At 46.2% G+C, this 26,294-nt stretch overlaps 1 protein-coding gene across 1 annotated transcript; it reads left to right on the top strand.

The window, feature by feature from the left end:
• Positions 1-495: 495 nt before the first annotated feature.
• LOC309358482 (neuronal acetylcholine receptor subunit alpha-7-like) lies at positions 496-25,942 on the top strand. Its single transcript, XM_081891654.1, has 10 exons — positions 496-891; positions 9,867-10,006; positions 10,216-10,260; positions 12,310-12,419; positions 14,411-14,490; positions 16,215-16,382; positions 17,655-17,849; positions 19,215-19,301; positions 21,638-21,747; positions 23,213-25,942. The coding sequence occupies exons 1-10, from the start codon at positions 840-842 to the stop codon at positions 23,717-23,719; spliced, it is 1,494 nt and encodes a 497-aa protein (XP_081747780.1). The 5' UTR covers positions 496-839; the 3' UTR covers positions 23,720-25,942.
• The last annotated feature ends 352 nt before the right edge of the window (positions 25,943-26,294 follow it).

The following is a 26,294-nucleotide window of genomic DNA, read 5'->3' as shown; positions in this document are numbered from 1 at the left end:
TGGGACAAAGTGTGCATAAAAACGCGTATATTGGTGAAGATAACATGCAGAAGTGCAGCAAATCCCTGGAAGCTGATTTGCAGGAAAAAATGTGCTTAATAGGAGAACATGAGTATCGGCAAATGCACATATGGATAAATGAGCCCTGAAATGTTGATGTCTTTTTGCGAGGAATAAAACCAGGAGACCGTGTGAAAATGTGGAGAAACGAACTTGAGATTGGGGGGAAAAACGAGCAACGCTGGAAAAACTGAAACCGACAGATTCATTCATCCCTGATACCCATCTGTAAGATTCTGTTGATTTAAGTTCACAATTATCGCGGGGAGATCAGCTCCTTTCTGAACTTCCTTTGGCGTATACATCTACACGACTGCACTGCAAATCTACTCTACCTGCCTCTCTCTTCCAATCTCTCCTTCATCGCCTGTTTGCCTAATCTCTAATGGTCTTTTAATGTGTGTGTGTGAGAGAGAGAGAGAGGGAGGGAGAGAGGGAGAGAGATGCCATGAAATTAATGCCCCTTCTAAGTCCCATTAACGCTGACCTTCTAAAGAGCTCATGTGGCTCTTAAAATCTCTCCAGCCAAAACAGCACTGAAATGATTGAATTAATGAGAGCTGAAAAGCGTCCAGTGGGCAATGATGATGTTTCATTCTCCTCTTTCCTTCCCCTCCCCAGCCTTCTAAATAAAGATTCTCGCTGTTTCCCTCGGTGAGTGAGCTGCCCGTCCTCCGCTGAGCCAGTACAGAGCACGATGAGGAAAGCAGACTAGTTGGCACCAGCCTGGGGGGGGTCTCCCGTTGCCCCGTTTTCCTTTCCGCGATCTGGTTGCGGACATGGAACCCTCTGTCCGGATTTGTGCCCTGAGCATCTTCCTTCTCTTCCAAGGTAACTTCCTCTCTTTATTTTCTGTGCCCCCATTTCTCTTCCCCTTCCACCGCTCCCCTGACCAGGTATGCAAAAAATACCCCTCATTTCTTTTCCCTGCCATGAAACACAAGAAACCGAAAACCTCAGAAAAAGGCAGAGGGAAGCAGATCTCCAGCTGTTTTCAAGAAGGATTTTGCAGGGTGGATTGGATGAGAGATAAAAAGCAAGCCTGGAACATTTTCAAATCTCCCAGGGCTTTGAAACAGGTCTGGTGTTTTTCTAAAAGGAAAAGCTTTTGTCTTCCCCCCTATAAACTGCGAGATCTTTTAGCGTTTTAGGACTAGATGATCTCCCAAGATGTCAGGAAAAACCCACTTTCTGCCCTAAGATTTCAAGCCGGAGTCAGGACGAAACCCATCTCTGTTTTCTGTCCTTACGGAGGGAGAAGAATTGGGGCCTGGGTTGGTTTTCCCCCTCCTATAAAACCTCCTTTTTTCCCTTTCTCTCCTCGGCTTTTATGCTTTGCAGGAATAAAAGCAAATTGGACTGGGTCGTCTAGCTTTTCCAACTCCCCCCCTTCCACTTTACCCCCACTACCACTGCCTAGCTTATTTCATGCTTGCTGAGTTTAATTTCATACATAGCCTCCGTTTCTTCAGAAGGTGGGAGAATGGGCAGGCTGCCTTGTCAGTTTCGTTTAGGGTCTCAAGTTAAAAGGGGGGTCCGTCTGCTCATCCTTTTTCCACCCGCCTTCCTCTGTCTTGTTCCAGGATGGATCTGGCCGGTTTGTGTGTGTGTGTTGTTGTTGTGTCAATAGTGGGTGTGTGGGAAACTGCACAGCAAGGCTGTTTCTTCCATCCCAACCTCTCACAAGACAGCGGTACCTCGGGTTACAGACACTTCAGGCTACAGATGCTTCAGGTTACAGACTCCGCTAACCCAGAAATAGTACCTCAGGTTAAGAACTTTGCTTAGCCTTCAGCAAAGTTAAGCAAAACACCTGGATGTACATTTCCAGAATACAAGATACAGTGGTACCTCAGGTTACAGATGCTTCAGGTTACAGATGCTTCATTCAGGTTACAGACTCCGCTAACCCAGAAATATTACCTCGGGTTAAGAACTTTGCTTCAGGATGAGAATAGAAATTGTGCTCCGGCGGCACAGCAGCAGTGGGAGGCCCCATTAGCTAAAGTGGTACCTCAGTTTAAGAACAGTTTCAGGACAAGAACGGACCTCCAGAATGAAAAAAACACCTGGATGTACATTTCCAGAATACAAGATACAGTGGTACCTCAGGTTACAGACCCTTCAGGTTACAGACTCCGCGAACCCAGAAATATTACCTCGGCTTAAGAACTTTGCTTCAGGATGAGAACAGAAATCTCGTAGCAGCGGCAGCAGGAGGCCCCATTCGCTAAAGTGGTACCTCGGGTTAAGAACAGTTTCAGGTTAAGAACAGACCTCCAGAACGAATTCAGTTCTAAACCTGAGGTACCACTGTACTGGAGGTTTGCGTTTTCTGAAATTGGCAGGAAGGTAGATTCCGAACGCAGGAGGAATGGAGATTGCTTCAGCCTCAGCGGCGCTTAATTTATTTATGGGATTTGCAGGTTCTGGCGGCTGAGGGACTGAGACGCCTTTCAGAAGGGATCAGGGAAAGGCGTATGAAGAGGAAAAGGGCCTGTCAACACCTCTTTCTCCCTGGAGCATCCATGTTCAGAGGCAGTGCACCCTCTGACTCCCAGGGGAGCTGGAGGCAATCCACAGGGGGCAGACTGTCCCTTTCCTGGGATCCTAAGCGCATCGCAAGCTTCCTTCTATGTCCTGCTTCCCTGGGTGTCCGTGGGGCTGTGAGGGAAGGAGAAAAGCTCCACCCACTTTCTCTTTGATTTATTTATTTAGAATTTTATTTATTAAAGTTCTTAGGTTACATCAGTAAACATTATCACATTACATCACAAGGCTTATTATACTATATTTTTCAACATGTATACAAAGTTTATATGTTAAAAGGAAGAAGGAAAAAAACAAGGGCAAAAAACTATTCCAAAATCATATATATACCAAAATTTTGGACTTCCTGTCTATCCCATTGTATATTTCTTTTTTTCAAATGAATGTACTCTTATTATTGTATATTTCTTTACGTTTTATCTAATACATTCCTATATCAATATGTAAAGTAAAGGTAAAGGGACCCCTGACCGTTAGGTCCAGTCGTGGCTGACTCTGGGGTTGCGGCGCTCATCTCGCTTTATGGGCCGAGGGAGCTTCCGGGTCATGTGGCCAGCATGACTAAGCCGCTTCTGGTGAACCAGAGCAGCGCACAGAAACGCTGTTTACCTTCCCGCCGGAGCGGTACCTATTCATCTACTTGCACTGGTGTGCTTTTGAACTGCAAGTTGGCAGGAGCTGGGACCGAGCAACAGGAGCTCACCCCGTCGCGGGGATTCGAACCGCCGACCTTCTGATCGGCAAGTCCTAGGCTCAGTTGCTTAACCCACAGCACCACCCGCGTCCCATATCAATATGTACCCTTGGTCTTATTTCTCAGCTCAGTCTCTCTCCAACATCAATCGAATGCTAGCATAGATAGCGAACCTTTACTGTATTTTTGAGCATATATCTTATGTCTGTCCCACTTTTCCATAATTTTTTGTTTTGAATTGCTTCTCAGGCTATTTGCCAACTGCGCCATTTCAGCAGATTCTTGTAGCTTGTTGTGCCAGTCCGTTATTGTCGGGGCTTCTTCTTTCCACCCCTTTGCCACCAAAGTCTGAGCTGCAGCTGTTGCGTATAAAAATACCTCCCTAAAGTCATTCAGGATGTCCCTGCCAACAATACTTAACAGAATTGCCTCTGGTCTTTTTAGAAAGGTTATTCCAAACATATTTTTTTTTGGAATAACCTTTGGAATAACATTTCTAAAAAGCTTCACCCATTTTCTCTGTGCCATGTGTAATTTTATACGCTACTATCGTGCTACCTCTTAACATTTTCTCTAAACTAAAAAGTTGGAAGGGCCCTCGAGGGTCATCTAGTCCAACCCCCCTTCAACGCTGGAATCTCAAGTATTGCATTTGTGACAGATGGCCGCCCAACCTCTGTTTAAAAACTTCCAAGGAAGGAGAGTCTGCAGCTACCCGAGGGAGACTGTTCCCATGCCCTCCAATATTTCTCCGATGAAGATAGGGACGTTCCATTCCATAATGATAATTTTACTGTTTTTATACACCACACATCTTATTGGGTTGCCCCAGTCACTCTGGGCAGCTTCCAATATATTAAAAAGCATAATAAACATTTTTTAAAAACATCCTCACACAGGATTGCCTTCAGACAGCTCCGTGGTCAGATAACTCCATTTGTTGTTGTTTAGTTGTTTAGTCGTGTCCTCCTCTTCATGACCCCCTGGACCAGAGCACGCCAGGCCCTCCTGTCTTCCACTGCCTCCCGCAGTTTGGTCAAACTCATGCTGGTAGCTTTGAGAACACTGCCCAACCATCTCGTCCTCTGTCGTCGCCTTCTCCTTGTGCCCTCCATCTTTCCCAGTATCAGGGTCTTTTCCAGGGAGTCTTCTCTTCTCAGGAGGTGGCCGCAGTCTTGGAGCCTCAGCTTCAGGATCTGTCCTTCCAGTGAGCACTCAGGGCTGATTTCCTTCACAATGGATCAGTTTGATCTTCTTGCAGTCCATGGGACTCTCAAGAGTCTCCTCCAGCACCAGAATTCAAAAGCATCAATTCTTCAGCGATCAGCCTTCTTTATGGTCCAGCTCTCACTTCCATACATCACTACTGGGAAAACCAGAGCTTTGACTATAAGGACCTTTGTTGGCAAGGTGATGTCTCTGCTTTTTAAGATAACTCCATACCCTCCAAGATTTCTCCAACGAAAACAGGGACATCCTAAGGAAAGGCGGGACATTCTGGGATCAAATCAGAAACCGGGACAGCTTCTCTAAATCAGGGGTGTCCCTGGAAAATAGGTACACTTGGAGGGTCTGCGTTCCACTGTCAAATAGCTTTTACTGCCAGAAAGTTCTTCCCGATGTTTAGTCGGAATCTCCTTCCTTGTAACTTGAATCCATTGGTCTCAGTTCTGTCCTCCAGAGCTGGAGAAAACAAACTTGTTCCTTCTTCCATGTGACTAATGTGCTACTGGACAATTTTTTAATATATTTCGACTACGTCAGACCAACACGGCTACCTACCTGAATCTCTGAGCAGTTTACATTAAAAGGCAACAAGCCAGTACATAGACACTGATCCATTTCTGGTTTTCCCGCTAAGCTTTTTTCATCACAGCAACCTAATTTAGGGAGGTTGCGGATAGGGAGATTCCCTTTCAATGCTGCTACAGTCAGGCCCGTCTTACCCATAGAGGCTAGTGGCGCTGGGTGCCAGGGTGCCAAGTTCTGGAGGGCACCAAGCGAGAGTCTGGGAACACCGAAGGAGCGCGCTGAGTGAGCGAGGGTGCGTGTGCCACTCCCACTGAGCGCTGGCTTGATTTTTCCCCTTTTAGCCTGCAGGTGCTGAATTCTGCGGGGCGCTAGAAGGCTAAAAGGGAAAAAACCAAGCCAATGCTCAGCAGAAGCGGCGCACGGGCCCTCGCTTGCTCGGCGCAGGCCCGCTCACTTGGTGTGCTGTCTGCCGGGCCAGCCGGGCTGGGAGGTGCCACGTCCAGTCTCCACCCCTCCAGCCCTAAAAAAAGGTCAACAACTCTGGGAAAGGGGGCGGTGCCGGAGGGATTTTTGCACCACAGCACCAGATATGTTTCAGACGGCCCTGGCTACAGTTGAATGATGGGGATCCAGAAATTCTTGGCAATCTACTTAAAAAAAACATCCATTACCCATTACCAACAGGGGTAACGTTCCCTGTACAGTGGTGCCCCGCAAGACGAATGCCTCGCAAGACGAAAAACCCGCTAGACGAAAGGGTTTTCCGTTTTTCGATGCGCTTCACAAGACGAATTTCCCTATGGGCCTGCTTCGCAAGACAAAAACATCTTGCGAGTCTTGCGATTTTTCCCCGCTTCCCCCCCTTTTTCTAAGCCGCTAAGCCGCTAATAGCCTTTTAGCCGCTAAGCCTTTAATAGCCACTAAACCGCTAATAGCGCTAATCCACTAAGCCGCTAAAAGGGTTGCTTCACAAGACGAAAAAACTGCTAGACGAAGAGACTCGCAAAACGGATTATTTTCGTCTTGCGAGGCACCACTGTATTTGATGAAGAAGACTCTAATCCATGCAGAGAAAAACTGCTTTTGTGATTCTTCATGAAGTCACAGATGAACATAGGAAGTTCAAGTCGCCTCACACGGAGCTAGGAAGCTGGTCTCACTGAATCAGGATCGTCTACTGAGACTGATAATCTGCTGCCTTGCATCAAGGGAAATCTCCAAGTCACCAGTTTGGATGGCTTTTTTTTTTTAATAATATTTTATTCTTTATCCATCTTTAAAGTTGCACTTGTTACTCAACAGTTATATTCCGGTTCAACAAAACAAGTGGCTCCCCGCTCACCTGACGTCGATGTTTACAACCCAAATTACATACAACTGCGTTTAAAGCTTCTGCCTTACCTAATTTCATCCTCTTTAACACATTTCTTAATATAGTCTGCTGTTTTCTGACACTTCAAACCCTGCTGTGGCCTTCGCATAGGGGAAATAACTTTTTATATAGGCTAGGAAAGGTTTTCCAGTCTTCTTCAAAGGCTTCTAAATTTGTGTCGCTGTGTATTCCCGAGATTTCCATCGACCGTTCTTCCTTCAAGGCTGTTTTCTTTCCTCCTTCCATTTCTGTGCACAGAGAATCCTTGCCGCTGTAGCCACAAACATAAATACCATTGAGGCTTTTTAGTTTGGATGGCTTTGAAGGAAAATTCAATATATTCATGGAGGATCAGACTGCTCTTCCTCGACAGCCAGACATAGGATTGACTCTGGCTGCCGATTGTCAGCAATTGCAGAGGGGGAGAGTTGCTCATGTGTTCGAATCCCGCTTTGGTTGGTTTCCCATTGGGACATCTGCTTGGCCACTGTGAGACAGGATGCTGGACTAGGTGGGCCCCTGGCCTCATCCTGCAGGCTCTTAAGTTCTTACCTGGAGATGCCAGGGCTTGACCTAGGCCCATTCTGCTCTAATACTGAGCTATGGGACTCCCTTCCCAGGGTACCTGCTGGATCGTATCGTCCCCTGTGTAAAATCCCCATGCCATGACTGCACCGAGTGATGAGAAAAATATATAGGCAGAAGCAGGCCTGTGTGGCAAAGGTGTGTGCCTGTAACATGCTTTCTACCAGTAAATTCTGATTTTGCACACATTTGAGAGTAAGTAAAAGGGAAAGGGACCCCTGACCATTAGGTCCAGTTGTGGCCAACTCTGGGGTTGCAGCGCTCATCTCGCTTTACTGGCCGAGGGAGCCAGCATACAGCTTCCGGGTCATGTGGCCAGCATGACTAAGCCGCTTCTGGCGAACCAGAGCAGCGCACGGAAACGCCATTTACCTTCCCATCGGAGCAGTACCTATTTATCTACTTGCACTTTGATGTGCTTTCAAACTGCTAGGTATAGGGTTGTAAAGACTAGGACTAGCCACCTGAGAAACAATTTCTATCCAAATGGGATTTTGGTTTTAAACGCAGTATAAGGTAGTCTTTATGTGAGTATATTGTATTCGTGATTGACTCTGGGGTTACGGCGCTCATCTTGCATTACTGGCCAAGAGAGCCAGCGTTTGTCTGCAGTTTTTCCGGGTCATGTGGCCAGCATGACTAAGCCACTTCTGGCAAACCAGAGCAGCGCACGGAAACGCCGTTTACCTTCTCGCCAGAGCGGTACCTATTTATCTACTTGCACTTTGACATGCTTTCGAACTGCTAGGTAGGCAGGAGCAGGGACCGAGGAATGGGTGCTCACCCTGTCGTGGGGATTCGAACCGCCGACCTTCTGATCAGCAAGCCCTAGGCTCTGTGGTTTAACCCACAGCGTCACCCATGTCCCACATTTGAGAGTAATCTCCGCTTATTCCAGGTAACCATGTGTAGAGGGGTCACGGCTTTTTGAAAGTGAAGAAAATAGTTAAATTAGAAACAAAACAATAATGGTGGCGAGGACGATGGGATCAGAGTCGAGTTTAGAACTGGGGTTCTTCCTGAGCTTACAAGCTCATTGCCAGTTCTAAACGAAGCAGCGATACAGGCTTTCAGCTCCACGGTTTTCGCAGCCTCCAATCCTCAGCTTCGTTTAAAGCCTAAGGCCCAAAGAGGCTCGTTCGCTGCTGCCGCAGCTTCAACACTCTGCTTGCAGCGAATGACAGCAGCAGAGAAGCTCACGGATGCCCTGCAGCCATCGCCCAAGGCAGTGAAAATTCGGAGGCAGGCGGAGATGGAAGAAGCAGCCCCGGGAGACAGGACTCACAACACCCCTGTCGCCCCAAGGAAGGAAGAAAAACCGTGAACCAGTAAAATGGACAAAACGACTTAACCAGACGCACACGAGAGGTGGAAACAGGAGCGGACTCGTGCATTTGAAACACTCCTGTTTTCACGAGGGTCGCTGTCTCAGCATAAATGCTTGTTCTGCTGCATTTGGTACTGAAATAAAAAAATGAAGGTCTTATATATATAATAAATGTTCATAAATGTACCAAGCAAACACGTACATAAATATATAAACCGCATGTCTGAAGCAGCACAGGGAAACAGCCCTGGAACCATATTGACTCCCAAACTGACCAAATGTTTTCTCTGCAAAGTCAAAGGAAAATGGAAAAGCCCTTTCCTTCACAAATCCTGTCTTAAGGGTATGTCTGTATATGAATAGGGTGAGCCTGTGACCTGGCTCAGGAACTAAGTATTTATCATTACAAAGGACTGGCCAGGCTCCCCGGGGTATCCAATCAAGTAAGCAATAAGAGGTAACCTGCCAGACAGGAGATAAACAATGCACTCAGATTTCTGCTGTAGACCGCCTTTTCTGTTACGTAGGTGTGATGTTTCTGCGGGTGGTCTTGGACTCCAAGGCGGGCAATTTAAAATGTCTATATAAGGGCAGACACACCTTGGTTCTGGGTTCCTCCTCCTTCTCCTGCGTGTGAGGGGAGCACCCTGTTGCAACAGTTCAATAAAGATCAGGCTTACTAGCTGCTTTGCTTCTCAATATTCTCTGCTTGGCCTCTGTTCTTTTTTCTGACCGATGGAGAACCTGCAAAGGACTCTATAAGGGCTCTTGTGTTCCCCATAAGGGAATAAGGGCAGAATTTTCGTTTATTACAGTACATTTTTCAACAGCCTGTCCTGCAATGAACTAATTGGAGAGGGCTGTCAATGCCTAACAGCCACCATGGCTTAGCTCTGTGTCCAAAGCTGGGGGCAGTGATGCTTCTGAAGGCCAGATGCTGGAAACCTCAGGAAGGGAGAGTGGGTCTTGTGTTCGAATCTTGTGGTTTCCCACAGGCAATCTGGTTGGCCACTGTGAGAACAGGACACTGGACTAGACGGACCTGAAAGACCTACATTGGCTCCCAGTACGTTTCTGAGCACAATTCAAAGTGTTGGTGCTGACCTTTAAAGCCCTAAACGGCCTCGGTCCTGTAGACCTGAAGGAGCATCTTCACCCCATCGTTCTGCCTGGACACTGAGATCCAGCGCCAAGGGCCTTCTGGCTGTTCCCTCACTGCGAGAAGCCAAGTTACAGGGAACCAGGCAGAGGGCCTTCTCAGTGGTGGCACCCACCCTGTGAAATGCCCCCCCAGCAGATGTCAAGGCAATAAACAACTATCTGAGTTTTAGAAGACATCTGAAGGCAGCCCTGTTTAGGGAAGTTTTTAATGTCTGATGCTGTATTTTTAATTTTTTGTTGGAAGCTGCCCAGAGTGGCTGGGGAGGCCCAGCCAGATGGGCGGGGTATAAATAATAATAATAATAATAATAATAATAATAATAATAATAATAATAATAATTCTCATGCCCCTGTGTGATTTGCAGGCTCTCAAGGAGGCGTCTACCAGCGGCAGCTGCTGAAAGCCTTGATGGAGAATTATACCCCGCTGGAAAGGCCAGTCGGGGATGACGCACAGCCCATAACTGTCCATTTCACCCTGAGCCTCATGCAGATCATGGATGTGGTAAGATCCTGAACCTGGACAGGCTTATATGGAAACAATGCACATCGAATATATCACTTTCCCCTTCCCCTCCCCTGTCCATCTTGGGGTTTTCCATGGGGACCTGTACATTATGCACTAGAAATCTTTCCCTCCTGATTTGTCCTCTGAAGTTCCTTAATGCCTCATTCCTGAGCCTTTAACATTTTCCACCCCCCTTTTTTTTGCAGGATGAGAAAAACCAAGTTTTGACCACCAATGTCTGGCTGCAGATGGTAAGTTTACGGGGGACAGAGAAACCAGATGTACCTGATTGTACCGCAGCATCGACTGCGTTGCATCAGTAGCCCTTCTTCTGATCTTAGCAGCTTACCTCTTGCAAAGCTCACTTTGCTTGCTACTTTTGTTTGTTGCAGCTGAGCTCTTGCAAAGCTTAGCTTGCTTCCCCGCCAAGTAGTGGTAACTATTGCAATGCACCGTGTTGCTTCAGGTGAAGCTCACTCGGGGCGGGAGAACAAACGGGCCCTTAAATATTGGCAACTTCGCCTTAAACAACAGCAGCAACACCCTAACCCTATCCCTAACCGAACTAAACATTGGCAGGGTCCCTTGAACGCTGCTTTTTCTCACCCCTCCGTAGGATGGTGAGAGTGGAGGCTTATATCCACCTAACATCATTCTATAAACGGCTGTCAGTGAATCTGCTCCCCTGAGGAATAGCCCCACTGATCCTCTTGAGGGGCAAAACCCTTCAGAAACTGGGTTCTGCCCCGCAAGCCCTTCTAAGTCTGGGGTTGGGCCAGGCAAAAGCTATGGTCAGGCAAAGAATCATAGACACCGAGAGACAACAGGACTGCTCAAGGTGCCCCTGCTATAAAATTGGAGAAATCGAGAGAGATAAATAGCCGCACCGGCAGCATATCTCTTCTTTCTCGTATCCAAAAATGCAAGAAGGGCTTTTACACTCGCCAGAAGCTCGGCTCTGCCCTCGCCGGTCCTGGAAGGAACCTTTAAAAGAGTCCCATATGCTCAGAGACTTTGTGCCTATCCATTGGGGGAGATAGGAAGCCCAGAACACTTCTGGGAAATGATATATAATGAGATGAAAAAGATGTTGAAATATACATTAAAAAAAAAAACCGGAAGCATTTTTACTTGGTAGGCAAAGATCATAAGACAACCTGGATGGTCGCCAGATTCTGTGTACAGATCTGTAGGCGCAGACAATCCCCTAACCGAAACTAGTTCGTTAAGAAAATCCCCAAACTCGGTTCCATGGGTGACTCTGGGTCATCTCTCTGCCGTAGCTTATCTTGAAAGTTTTAAGTGTCTATACGCTTATCGCATTTATAAATTTTAAATTTATTGTTGTACATTATTTTAAATGTTTGTTTTCCTTCGGGGATTGGACCCCCAAGTGTGTTTTATAAGTTGGTCTCCGACTGTAATAAATTATCTATATCATCTATCTATCTATCTATCTATCTATCTATCTATCTATCATCTATCATCTATCATCTATCTATCATCTATCTATCATCTATCTATCTATCTATCTATCTATCTATCTATCTATCTATCTATCATCTATCTATCATCTATCTATCTATCTATCTATCTATCTATCTATCTATCTATCTATCTATCTATCATCTATCTATCTATCTCTATCTATCATCTATCTATCTATCTATCTATCTATCTATCTATCTATCTATCTATCTATCTATCTATCTATCTATCTATCATCTATCATCTATCTATCATCTATCTATCATCTATCTATCTATCTATCTATCTATCTATCTATCTATCTATCTATCTATCTATCTATCTATCTATCTATCTATCATCTATCTATCTATCTATCATCTATCTATCTATCATCTATCTATCTATCTATCTATCTATCTATCTATCTATCTATCTATCTATCTATCTATCATCTATCTATCATCTATCTATCTATCTATCTATCTATCTATCTATCTATCTATCATCTATCTATCTATCTATCTATCTATCTATCTATCTATATCTATCTATATCTATCTATCTATCTATCTATCTATCTATCTATCTATCTATCTATCTATCTATCTATCTATCTCTATCATCTATCTCTATTATCTATCTATCTATCTATCTATCTATCTATCTATCTATCATCTATCATCTATCTATCTATCTATCTATCTATCTATCATCTATCTATCTATCTATCTATCTATCTATCTATCTATCTATCTATCTATCTACTATCTATATCTCTATCATCTATCTATATATCATCATCTATCATCTATCTATCTATCCCCCCGCAGTACTGGTACGACCATTACTTGCAATGGAATGAATCGGAATACCCCGGCGTGAAGACTCTGCGGTTCGCAGCTAACCAAGTCTGGAAGCCCGACATCCTTTTGTACAACAGGTTTGTTGTAGCTTGTAGCTGGGATATTTGGTGGTGTTCGCTGGGTGAGTGATAAGTTGGGCTTCTACAAGAGCCAGGTGGCCAAGTCAACCAGTGGTCAAGGAACTCAGAAAGGCAGCTGGACTACAGCTTTGACTATCCCTGGCTGGGCTTGCTAGGGCCGCTGGGAGCTGCAGTTCAGCGTTTGGAGAGCACCACGTTGGCGACCCCTGAGCTAGAGAATGAAACCTTTGCAAGGACTTGTAAGGAGCAATCTCTTTTCGGAGCGCTCCCACTGATACAAACCTCCCTGGACTCAGGTGGATGCCCCCTTCTGAGGGAGGTCCAGAGGGTGGCACCAAGGCGGCAGGGCCTTTTTGGTGTTGGCCCCAGCCTTGCAGAATGCTCTCCCCAATGAAGCCCGCCTGGTACCAACAACAGCATCCTTTTGGCACCTGCTTAAAACGTATCTTCTCCCTCAGGCGTCTGATGGGTTAGGGTTGCTTCTGGTGTCTTCGGATGGTGGGTTTTGTGTCACTCAAGTGTTTGCTACCTTTTCATTTGGTCTGTTTTATCGGCTTTCGTTGTAAATGCATTGTTCTCCCCCCCGCTCCCCTAGTATTTATACTTCTGCGTTTTGTAAGGCTCTCAGAGACTCGTTACATGCCGGGCGATGAATCAATGTAACAGAGAACAACAACAATATAACAAATGTCTTGTACCAATGGCTGCAGGCTTAAATGCTGCAGGATCTGATTTTTTTCCACAGGGCCTGTAAGACAGAGTTGTTTGCCTGGCCTTTGGCTTGGAATCAATTTGATTCCCTCCCCCTCTTTCTTTTTTCCTTTCTCTTCCTGTGATGAGGCTGCATTTTAATATTTTAATGTATTTTAATCTTGTTTTTAAAGTTGTATTTCAATCAACTTGTTTTATTATTGTTTTTTAGCCGGCCTGAGCCCGGTCTTGGCTGGGGAGGGTGGGGTATAAATAAAATTTATTATTATTATTAGGGGCAAATCCCACCCTTTCCCCCTTGATCTGAAGACAGATTTTCTCCAGGGAGACAGTGGCGTCTGGCCCCTTAGGACAAATGGGACACTGCCACGCCAACCTGCCTGCCTGCCTTCTGCCTGCCTTTCTTCTTACATCCGTCCGAAGGGGGTGGTCCTGCTCTGTCGCCTTCCCCCTCCCCCTTAGCCTCAGTTTTGCCCCTTGCAGAACTCAGCAGGGTCAAAACTAGAATGTGTTAGATTGGCTCTCTGGCGCCACCTACTGTTGGGCTCCTTGCCTTCCGCCCCATCAGTCTCAACTGTCACCAGCTTATATCCCTGGAAGGAGAGGAAGAGAATTTTATTCCTCTAGAGGCTTTGCGCCTAGACTTTGGAGCTACCCAGAGTGGTTCCCCAGGTCCTAGCACAGGACTGTCACACAAGCCTTTATGTCAGGGGTCAGCAAACTTTTTCAGCAGGGGGCCGGTCCACTGTCCCTCAGACCTTGTGGGGGGCCGGACTATGTTTTTTTTTGGGGGGGGAATGAACGAATTCCTGTGCCCCACAAATAACCCGGAGATGCATTTTAAATAAAAGGACACATTCTACTCATGTAAAAACGTGCTGATTCCTGGACCGTCCGTGGGCCAGATTTAGAAGGCGATTGGGCCAGATCCGGCTCCTGGGCCTTAGGTTGCCTACCCATTCTTTACGTGCTCTGATGGGACAGCAACCGGAAAGAAATCTGATTTAACATGCTTAACATAGAAAATTGAAGGAAAACTACGTGAAGGTGATCTCTAGATGGTACTTGATGCCAAGTAAACTAGTAAAAATGTATGTCAGAGTCAGCTACATGCTGGAAATGTAAAGGAAATGTAAAAATGTGAAGGTGCATTTCATATGTTGTTGGACGTGTAGAGTCGCTAAGGGGTTTGGGGAGATGATATATATAAAAGAACAAAATCTGATTTCACTGAGCTTCTTCAACTCTTCCCTTCCCCTTCCCCTTCCCCTCCCCAGTGCCAATGAAGAGTTTGACTCCACGTTCCACACCAATGTCTTGGTCAACTCCAGCGGCTACTGCCAGTGGCTGCCCCCAGGTGAGAGGCGGACGGAGAGATCCAGAGGCGGATTTGGTGTCACATAGCGGGAAAGTGGTGTCTTTTGCCAAAGGCAAGGTGGTTCTTTTAAAACGAGATTCAGAAGTCATACAAAACACAAGGGAGTGAGAAGATGAAGGATTTTATTCTAAACAGCAAGCAATATATACATGCCAAGCGAGCGCTTCAATCTGCTACTTGGAAGCCCTAAAAAAGCGGCAAAATGTAGCCTCAGTTTGTGGTCGATCAGTCCGTGCAGGAACTTCAAATAAACACTTCCCACAACTATCCAGTTTATGGCTAGCCAGCCCTTATGCATAGCTGTCAAGCGTCCCTTATTTGGCGGGACAGTCCCTTATCCCAGCGCCACGTCCCGCTGCTGTCCCTTATTGATGATGTCCCTTTAATAAGCTACTGAAGGTAATGAGGCCCTTTCTATGTCCAGCTGTCCTTTGTCAACAACAAATGGTTGCTGTTTTTTTGTGTTGAATATATGCTATATGGTAATTCATGGACCTAATAGGTATCTAAAGCCATTTGCACACAACAAAATATGTATTTTATCAAAGTAATTGTTGAGCCCTTATTTTGGCTGCTGATCTCTTATTTTCGAGGCTGCTGGTCCCTTATTTTCAAATCTGTAAGTTGACAGCTATGCCCTTATGGCTTGCCCAACTGGCTACGTGCCGATCATTCAGGGCCGGATTTAGGCTGGATGAGGCCCTCAGCTTCTGAAGGTAATGGGGCCCTTTATATGTCCAGCTGTCCTTTGTCAACAACAAATTGTCGCTTTTTTTGTGTTGAACCTATTCTATGTGGTCATTTATGGACCTAATAGGTATCTAGAGCCATTTGCACATCACAAAAATATGTATTTTATCAACGTACCGTGCTTTTCTGTGTATAAGACTATTGAACTAATGTTCAAAATCTGGGCTCGTCTTATACACGAATAGTATCTCCCCCCCATTTTCTTAAATGGGATTCCCCCCAAAATAGGGGGCATCTTATACATGGGGGTGTCTTATAGAGGGGGGAAATATGGCAATTATTGAACTGAAATACAATTAGGAAGAAGTATATTAATAGTGAAATAATTATTAAGCTCTAACATAAAATAATTGGGGTCGCATGACTTACATTGTAGGAGCCTACGCAACACAAAACAAAACACTGTTGCTGTATGTAGGTTTTAGTTTATTTGTTTTTTAACTTATATTTTGGAAATGTACATCCAGCCCCTCCCCATTCCCGAGGGTCTGATTTCCTATTCGGAAATCTCCAAAATACTGGGGGGGTTTGAAGCATTTATGTCACCTATTACAACAGTTAAATATTAAATTAGAGCTCCCCCTGCTGACGACTTCTAAAAAGCAGGTTTTTTTGTAGCAGGTCAAAACCAGCATGTCAAAAGTCCATTTTGGGGGCCTAATCTGGCCCGCCGGTCGATTTAATCCGGCCCCCGTGGCAGTATATGTCCTGGGGTAAAACCCTAAAAAAGCTCAGCAACTTCAATCCTTAAAAAAAGTTCAACAGCTTTTGGGTGAAAATATAAAAAGTTTGGGCACCCTGTCATAAGTCCTTGTTTCAGCCTGTCTTTTCCGTTGCATTTTGGCTACATATATAATTTCTGTTGGTAATAACAACAACAACAACAACAACAACAACAACAACAACAACAACAACCTTGGTGTGGCTCATTTGGCCCCTTCCCCCTGCCCCAGGCATCTTGAAAAGCACCTGTCGAATTGATGTCCGCTGGTTCCCCTTCGACACCCAGAAATGTGACCTCAAGTTTGGCTCCTGGACGTACGACGGCTGGCTGCTCGACCTGCGCATGCTGGAGACCGACACCTCTGGCTACGTGGCCAATGGCGAGTGGGACCTCATGGGTAAGGGGGAACCTCCAGCAAACCCAGCGCCAAGCTCCTAGCCCTCATGAGGTTGGGTTTATTATTATTTTAAACAATAGGGCTCCTGCGAAACCTGGGAGCATCTTAAGGAGAGAGGAATTCTGTAACTGTGTTTTGTTGTGGAATGTCATTTTTAAGTGCTTGTCAGAAACAAATGTATTTAAACAGTATGTATAGGCGATCGTTTGTTTTTAGGTTTGACTAGCTTGGACCAAGAACAGTGGTGGATTTTTATTTGCCTTACCTTTCATTTAATAATAATAATAATAATAATAATAATAATGGACTTCAAAAACATGTTTTGCTAAATTACCTGTGAACATGTAAAATACTAATTTTTTTGTTTAGGACTTATTGCACTAATGACAAATTTAAGAAATAAAATGCTTTATTTCTGCAAAAAATAAAAATAAAAAATAGGGATCCTGCGGCTACGGCTGGGGGAAGGAATTCAGCTTTGTTCTCATTTAAAGGCATTCCTGCCTCATTCACACTTTTTGAAAAACAGTGCAAACTGGAACGCAGCTGTCTTTCTGAATTTGCACTTAGCAGGGCAGTTTTACAGCCAAGTCGAGAGCACAAAATTGCATCTGCCCAGGTAAAACATGCACATAAATGCATATATATGAAACCTGGTACAAAGAAAGTGCTGGGCCTTGCAGACATGAGTGAATGAGAGGGGTGTCAGTTAGGACAGATTTCTTAGATTGGCACGACCAAATCATACTTGTGAAAATTCCCTGTAAAGGGTACCAGAGGCCAATGGACCTCATCCTGCACACACAGATCTCTGGAATGCCGTTAGACCATCTACTGTTGCTCAGCAACTCCGGAATGGGGGGAGAAATTCAATTGATCTCTCATTTAAACCCAAACTGACCAAATCCACACTTTCCAAGCCAATACATGAATTAAACAAAGCCACCCTCCCAAATTCACACTTCTCTGAATTTTGAAATGCGCTTCTCCAGCTGAGCGATATTTATGATATTTATGCATATACTGCGGTGAAGCGTGCATAGAAATGCATATAATGTGCAAAAAAATATGTATTAGGAAATCGCATTGCAAAAATGGTGTGCGGCAGGACTTTTGAAAATGCAAGTTTGCAAACTGATGTGGGCATGTGGAGGAGAACTGAACCTCACGCTGGGGGGAGGGAGACCCCCCCCCCATGAGAAACAGGAAGAAACTGAAATGGATTGATTCTCTGGCGTACGCTGACTCCCTCTTCCTCCTCACCTGCTACAGGTGTGCCTGGCAGTCAGAACAAAGTGTTCTACGAATGCTGCCGGGAGCCCTACCTGGACGTCACATTTGCAGTCACCATGCGGCGCCGAACACTTTATTACGCCCTCAACATGCTGGTTCCTTGCCTCCTCCTCTCGGCCATGACCTTCCTGGTCTTTCTTCTGCCAGCCGATTCCGGAGAGAAGATTTCCCTGGGTAAGCAGAACAATTCAAGCCGAACAATGATGCTAACTATTGCCTGCGTGGTTCCCCCCCTTCCGCTACCTAGCACTTTTGTTGTTGAGTCGTTTAGTCTTGTCCGCCTCTTTGTGACCCCCTGGACCAGAGCACGCCAGGCACTCCTGTCTTCCACTGCCTCCCGCAGTTTGGTCAAACTCATGCTGGTAGCTTCAAGAACACTGTCCCACCATCTCGTCCTCCATCGTCCCCTTCTCCTTGTGCCCTCCATCTTTCCCAACATCAGGGTCTTTTCCAGGGAGTCTTCTCTTCTCATGAGGTGGCCAAAGTCTTGGAGCCTCAGCTTCAGGATCTGTCCTTCCAGTGAGCACTCAGGGCTGATTTCCTTCAGAATGGAGAGGTCTGATCTTCTTGCAGTCCATGGGACTCTCAAGAGTCTCCTCCAGCACCAGAATTCAAAAGCATCCATTCTTTGGCGATCAGCCTTCTTTATGGTCCAGCTCTCACTTCCATACATCATGACTGGGAAAACCAGAGCTTGAACTATATGGACCTTTGTTAACAGCTACTAGCTGGCAAATATCTGAAAAGTATCCCCCCAGCTCAGAAAGGGTCTACCTGTGAAAACCAGATACTGAGGACAAAGGATGGTGGGAAGGAGGGGAAGCTATTATAAACACCCCCAAGAAATTGGGAACTATGGGTGCTGGAGATTCTAGGTCTGTTAGGGGCAAACTATGGTCCAGCTCTCACTTCCATACATCACTACTGGGGAAACCATAGCTTTAACTATACGGACCTTTGTCGACAAGGTGATGTCTCTGCTTTTTAAGATGCTGTCTAGGTTTGCCATCGCCTTTCTCCCAAGGAGCAGGCGCCTTTTAATTTCGTGACTGCTTTCACCATCCGCAGTGATCATGGAGCCCAAGAAAGTAAAATCTCTCACTGCCTCCATTTCTTCCCCTTCTATTTGCCAGGAGGTGATGGGACCATTGGCCAGGCACCCCCAAACTCGACTCTCCAGCTGTTTTGGGACTACAATTCCCACCAACCCTGACCACTGGTCCTGTTAGCTAGGGATGATGGGAGTTGTAGCCCCAAAACAGCTGGAGGGCCGAGTTTGGGGGTGCCTGAACTAGCAGAAGCCCCGGTGTTCGAAGCCCTTTGCAGATACTATCTGAGAGGATTCTCACAACAGCCCCACGAGGAAGGTCGGTGTTTGTTGTACCCATATTGCAGAAGGAAGGACTGAGGCAGAGGAGTGTGGACGAGGTAGCTGAGCCTCCTGGCAGATTTTCCTTGGGTTGTTGTTGGTTTTTGCCTCTCTCACTTAGACGCCCCTCCAAACCCAGTGGAATAACAGCCTGTTTTCCCCCCTGACAGGCATCACCGTTCTCCTCTCGCTCACTGTCTTCATGCTTCTCGTGGCGGAGGTTATGCCGGCCACCTCTGACTCCATTCCGCTCATAGGTATGTACGGGAGGGAGATCGGGAGATAGATTGGTTTGCCCAGGGATGGGCAGACCTTAATTGTGCTCTCTGCTCCTAAATGTGATGGAGCCAAACAATTAAACCCCTGTGTTGCAAACAATTATCAGGAATACCCAAGGCAACACGATGACCAAGTACAACAATGCAATATCAATATAAACTCTTTATATAATCTATACGGAACATAGAACAATATGAAAAACCAAATAAACAGAATCTCATAAATCTTTGAAAGTAAGTCTTATAAGTCTTGTTATGTTACATAACTGTATGATCACTGCTCCATAGATATTGTTGTTATACAATTCCATTCACTATATATACCATATTTTTTGCTCTATAAGACTCCCTTTTTCCCTCCTAAAAAGTAAGGGGAAATGTGTGTGCGTCTTATGGAGCAAATGCAGGCTGCGCAGCTATCCCAGAAGCCAGAACAGCAAGAGGGATCGCTGCTTTCGCTGCACAGCAATCCCTATTGTTGTTCTGGATTCTGAGATTCAGAATTTTTTTCCTCTTGTTTTCCTCCTCCAAAAACTAGGTGCGTCTTGTGTTCTGGTGCATCTTATAGAGTGAAAAATACGGTAGATGGGTTTATGAAGCATTTCTGTATCCTTCTGCTGTGCTGAAGAAGAATTCTACAAAGCATATCTGGAATTACTGTTCACTGTGTCTGTTTGCGGACCACTTCGGCAGCGTTGGACGTCATAAAACAAAGCTATAACGGCTTGTTTTCATCAGATGAGAATCTGACCATTGCTTCTCTTAGAGACTTGCATAGTCTACAAAGACTTTCAGAGACTTATAAGACTTACTTTCAGAGATTTATGAGATTCTGTTTATTTGGTTTTTCATATTGTTCTGTGTTCCACATAGGTTATATAAAGAGTTTATATTGATATTGGATTGTTGTACTTGGTCATCGTGTTGCCTTGGGTATTACTGATTACTATTGCTCCTAACACGGGTAGCGCTGTGGGTTAAACCGCAGAGCGTAGGACTTGCTGATCAGAAGGTTGGCGATTCGAATCCCCGCGATGGGGTGAGCTCCCGCTGCTTGGTCCCTGCTCCTGCCAACCTAGCAGTTCGAAAGCACCTCAAAATGCAAGTAGATAAATAGGTACCGCTCTGGCGGGAAGGTAAATGGCGTTTCCGTGCGCTGCTCTGGTTCGCCAGAAGCGGCTTAGTTCTGCTGGCCACATGACCCGGAAGCTGTATGCCGGCTCCCTCGGCCAGTAAAGAGAGATGAGCGCTGCAACCCCAGAGTCGTCTGCGACTGGACCTAATGGTCAGGGGCCCCTTTACCTTTACCTTACTGCTCGTAAATGTGATGGAGACAGGTTGCCATGGGCACTTTGTACAGGTTTAGAGATCATAGAATCGTCGAACTGTAGAGTTGGAAGGGACCATGAAGGTTGAGTCTACCCTCCTGCAATGAAAAAAACCCTGATTCCTGAGATATACTGCTCCTGTACTTGGAAGTTCCATTTAAGCCTCACATTTGTCAACACACCTGTCCCTCCATGGATTTATTCATTCTTAGTTGCGTGCCAGCAAAAGGCAGGCAAATCTTATAGAAACAATAATTAGGATATCACTGCTAGGTAAAAAAGGTAAAGGGACCCTGGCCATTAGGTCCAGTCGTGGCCGACTCTGGGGTTGTGGCGCTCATCTCGCTTTACCGGCCGAGGGAGCCAGCGTACAGCTTCCGAGTCATGTGGCCAGCATGACCAAGCCGCTTCTGGCGAACCAGAGCAGCGCACGGAAACGCCGTTTGCCTTCCCGCCGGAGTGGTACCTATTTATCTACTTCCACTTTGACTTGCTTTCTAACTGCTAGGTTGGCAGGAGCAGGGACTGAGCAACGGGAGCTCACCCCATCACGGGGATTCGAATCGCCGACCTTCTGATCGGCAAGTCCTAGGCTCTGTGGTTTAACCCACAGCGCCAAACCTGTCAATTCCAGTTTCTCATTTTCCAGTTTTCAGCTTGCCACTGTGTCGTTTTTGGTTTTTAAAAGTAAGCACAATTTTTTTTTTTGCTGCACATCTTCGAATAGACACAATTTTGCAAGCAAATCCCCCCAACTCGTTGCATTTTTGTATGCTGTTCTCAGGAAAATGTATTCCTTTTCCTGCAACTTTCCCCCTAACATATGCATTTTCGTACATATCTTGGTTGCAAGAAGTTTCGGGGGATTCGCTGGTTAGCGTTTTGATTCAGCAAGTGTGAATCAGGCAGGGTGTGATCCTGCAAGATCTGCCCACGCTTCCTAATGTGCACTCCAGAATCCTCTGAGTCCTTTTTCTCTGCCTCTAGGACAATACTTTGCCAGTACGATGGGCATGGTGAGCCTCTCTGTGGTCGCGACAGTCTTTGTGCTCCAGTACCACCATCACGACCCGGACGGCGGCTGCATGCCCAGATGGGTAAGCGCGTTTAAAAATCCCTTTTCCGAATCGCTGGTTTGTTTATCACATGGCGCCTTTTATCCAGTGTAGGCGACATTCACAGCATTCCTTTTATTTTTCTTAAATCTTTTTTATTAATTTCCCAATAAAAACATCCAGTTAACATATCAAACCATAATCCAATAAAAATAAAGAACTAAAATTAAAAAAGACCAAATTATAATTATTAATTTTTCAGGGCTTCCCATAGTCTGGACCTTTGAAGCATATCTCCAAATCTCAATCCTGCCTCTCCTCTTTGTTTTCCACATCTCGATTTTAACGCTTTAAGCTTCTCCTTCTCTGGCTCTGCGGCATTCCTTTTAAAGCACTAGGATCCCACCATAAACACTGCCATGGCTTCCCCCAGAGAATCATGGGAGCTGTAGTTTGTGACGGGTGCTGAGACTGGTTGCTAGGAGACCCTATTCCCCTCACAGAGCTACAATTCCAAGAGTGGTTAAGCATCCATCCCTCTTTTCTCACGTATGTAACAACAGCGGCTAGGATTCACTACGCACAAAAATAAAAGATCCCACCAAAGAATGGCTAAGTGAGGCGATGGATGATGTAGAACTGGCCAAGTTAACAGCCAGATTAAGAGAATCTAGAGATGATCGCTTTGTGGAAGGTCGGAAACACTTTTGGACTACAGTGGTACTTCTGGATACGAAAGGGATCCGTTCCAGAGCCCCGTTTGCATCCTGAAGCGAACGCAACCCGCGTCTGTGCGGGTCGCGATCCGCCGCTTCTGAGCATGCATGTGACGTCATTTTGACCGTCTGCACATGCGCGAGCAGCGAAACCCGGAAGTAACGTGTTTCGTTACTTCCGGGTCACTGTGGAGCACAACCCGAAAACACTCAATCTAAAGCAACTTCAACCCTGTATTTAACTCGTGATGAACTCCACTAGCAGGATTTGAAATATGAGCAACGGGAGGAACTGGAGAATGCAGTATGGATGGGATGGTATAAAAGAGAAAAGGTTTTGTGTGGCAGAAGGTGAGAAATAAAAACACCATGGAATATGGGATGGGAAGCTGGAAAAATGTCTTACGTATGGAAGCGTGCATGTCAAATTTTTGAAAATTTAATAGCAATTTATTACAAAAAATGAAACCACCCACCCCTCTTTCCAGGGGATTCTGGGAATTGTAGCTCATCCGGCCAACTCACAGCACCATTAACAACTGACAGTTCCCAGAATTCTTTGGGAGAAGCCAAAATGGTATCCTAGTGCTTCAGATGTATGGTGGGAACTTGGCCCAATAGCATTTATTGGTTTCCAAGTTGTTGTTGACCTTCCCCTGACGATCCGCTCTTTCTTCCCTTCCCTTGTGGACCCTCCCTCCTTTCTTGGTCCTGTAATAAATAGGGTCCCCGTTTCCCCTCGCCCGTAAACTCCATTTCCTCTCCCTTATGGTCTTGCTGTTTCCACGCAGGTCCAGGTGGTGGTGCTGCAGTGGGGAGCCTGGCTTCTGCGCATGCGCCAACCCGGCGAGGACCCGGTGGGGCGCCCGCACTGCGCCCCCAGCCTGCTGAGTTGCAGCTCAGACAGCAGCGACGGCAGTGGCACGCCGACCCGGCAGGCCCGTCTCCCCATGGCGCTGGCCAACGGCAACCTCGCCTACCCCGCGGCGCTGCTCCCGGCCAAGCCCCCAGACGTGCCGCGCCCGTTCCTCCCATCACCGGAGCTGCCGTCCTCCAGCCCCGAGGAACTGATTGCCGCCCCTGAGCTGGGCCGCATCCTGGAGGAACTGCACTATGTGGCTCAGTGTTTCCGGGGCCGCGACGCCGCCCAGGCCGCCTGCAGCCAGTGGAAGTTTGCGGCGGCCGTACTGGACCGGCTGTGCCTGGTCACCTTCGCTCTGGTCCACATCGTCTGCTCCATTGGCATTCTCATGGCCGCGCCCAACTTCCCCGAGGCCATCACAAAGGACTTCCTGTGACCTTAAGCCCGCAAAACGACAGGTTTCCCCGACGCCTAGGTTTTGGTGTCCTCCCCTCGCGGCAGGACAGGTCTTTCTAACATGGCTTCCCTCCCTACCGGCAGGATGTTGCTAGGGGCTTCCGGTGAGGAGTATCCGGGACAATTGAGGACAACCGGCCAGGACTTCCGACCCACTTGTTAACGCTATCCTGCCAAGTTCTGTGTGCTCAACAGGAGGACCAAACGGACACCATACCGACACCCCTGTCCCGCACGCCAAGTCCGTAACACTCGCCCTGAAGGATTTCAGATCATAGCTGTCAACTTACAGATTTGAAAATAAGGGACCATCAGCCTCGAAAATAAGGGATCAGCAGCCAAAATAAGGGATTTTCCAGGCACAGGTATGTTCGACTTCTGAGCCCCTCCGAGCCAAAGGCAGAAAGCCCAGCCAGCAGCCAAATGAAGCCTCAAGCGGTGGTTCCCACAGCGCAGCAACCCGGCAAAGGGGATGCAGCAAGGAAAACCACCGTCACCTCTCCGCTGGGAAGCGCTGAGCAAAGGCAAGTCCCCAGGCAATGCATCCAATTTGATTGGCACAAGGCATGCAAGCTCCACCCCCCAGTCGTCCTTAGACTCCTTGTTGGGTGAGCAATGCAGCCAAGCAACACAGTTGGAGCCTCCCTCCTCCCTGGCCGGCAGGGAGGGAGGGAGAGGAGCTGCTTCCTTTGAAACCCGGGAAATTTAAGGGACATCATCAATAAGGGACAGCAGCAGGAAACAGCACTGGGATAAGGGACTTTCCCGCCAAATAAGGGATGGTTGACAGCTATGTTTCAGATTCAATCTTCCTCTAGAATTTACCACTCATTGTTTTTCTGAGAGGGGCCTATTTGAGCCTGAACGCCACGGATGTCAAAAAGTCCTCATTCTCCACCCAGCCCCACTGCTGCTGCACGCAGCGCTGTTTCCCTTCTGCTGCAGTTCATCTTCTGCCAAAGGTTATCTGTCTTGCTGCCCGCTGTGGTGAAATTACATAATATATGCAATGAATTACCCCGGCGTTTATGTTACGCTTGGCCCCGTGCATTTTGGTGAAAATGAAACACAGAGCAAATGGTGTGTTAATCGGTCTTGTGTCGTTTACAGACCAACAGCAGCAGCAAATACCGATTGCATTTGCTGTCTCCATTTCCCTTCCACGCTTGGGACGACCAAGCGAACATGGTCCACTTCCACGCCATAGTCTTGGAACTCCTAAATCAGCTTGGGAGCCCTGACCTGGTTTATAAACCCCGGAGGAGGTTTTCGTGGAGACCCTTTTATAGCAATGGAAACTAAATCAATTCACATGTCTTTGTGTGTACACATCCTGCGATGGATTGTGGCCAGGGATTCAAGCCCTGCCCCAGCAGCCTTGAGCCAAGGCCACACGGCCACGCTCTCTGCCTCAGTTTTCCTAGGCTGTAAAACGGGAACATCCCAAGCTACCCTCTGCTATGAAGTCAAAGGATGCAATGAACTTTATGAAAGCGTTTTCGCAACGGATGAGGTTCGGATTCACTGAATGTGGGAATGTTTTTATTGTGTCATACAGTACCAATCTTTCTTCGAAAGGCAATGCTATGAACATTCGCATGTTCACAGTTTTGTGTATGTTAACAAGAGATTGCTAAATGTCGTGCCAAAAGGAAGAGGGCGGTATCTTTCCATTTTGATGGTTTCTTTGTGATCTTTCTGATTCCCGTCCCCCTGATATAGTGTGTTATCATTTATGGTGGCATATATATAAATGTATTTTTTTTAACACTTGCCTTCCCAGGAGGACAGAGAATGTTAGCCAAATCAAGTACACCTTTTCTCTCCCCTTTTCACAACTTTTCGTAACCACTACAGTACCTCTAATTGACAGCAACGTAGATTGGATTTGCTTTTCATTTAATTTTATTTAGACAGAAAAAAATTAAATTATTAAAAGTGGCAATAAATAATCAATAACTTAAGCATTGATATTGTCTGAAACATATAATCCAACTCTTCGTTTTTTTCTTAAAATTCCTCATCACTAAAAGTTCTTCTGATTTTGGGGGTCCCCCCCTTCTTTATTTTTTCCTCATTTTTTCCCTTTTCTCCTTCTAAATAAAATGTCCAAGTAGTAAACCCACCTCCCACCCTAGAAGGGAAAAAGAAAAGAAAAAGAGAGAGGGACAGAGAGAGAAAGAGAAAGAGAAAGAAAGAAAGATTAAAAAATCCTCTAAAATCAGAAAAGTTAACATGGTGATGGATAGGAAATCCCTTTTTTAAAATTTAATTGCAGCTAATCGCAATGGAATTATTTACAATTACTGGATCAGCAAAAGAGACTTGTAAACATATATTTCTTTTTTCTTCTCTTTCCTTCCTCATGGTATATAACCTTGATTTCAGAGGGCTTGTGAGCATGAGAGGTTTCTGAGCACGGAGGGAGAGAGAGAGAGAGAGATTATGGTTTGATATCCCCAGCCCTCCATCCTTAGGGGAGACATAGGTAAAAATGTTTCGCAGTGGGGGCAAGCGGAAGAGTCATGAGTAGGTTTTGGTCTCTGGGCTTGTTG

Source organism: Podarcis melisellensis (assembly GCF_964234715.1).
Source record: "Podarcis melisellensis genome assembly, chromosome: 16".
Lineage (NCBI taxonomy): Eukaryota > Metazoa > Chordata > Lepidosauria > Squamata > Lacertidae > Podarcis > Podarcis melisellensis.
This window is presented reverse-complemented; position numbering and strand designations above follow the sequence as displayed.

Coding starts and splice junctions, on each gene's coding strand:
- LOC309358482 (XM_081891654.1), top strand. CDS start 840: ATGGAACCCTCTGTCCGGATTTGTGCCCTGAGCATCTTCCTTCTCTTC. Junction 12,420..14,410: donor GACATCCTTTTGTACAACAG/GTTTGTTGTAGC, acceptor TCCCCTCCCCAG/TGCCAATGAAGAGTTTGACT. Junction 21,748..23,212: donor GCGGCTGCATGCCCAGATGG/GTAAGCGCGTTT, acceptor GTTTCCACGCAG/GTCCAGGTGGTGGTGCTGCA.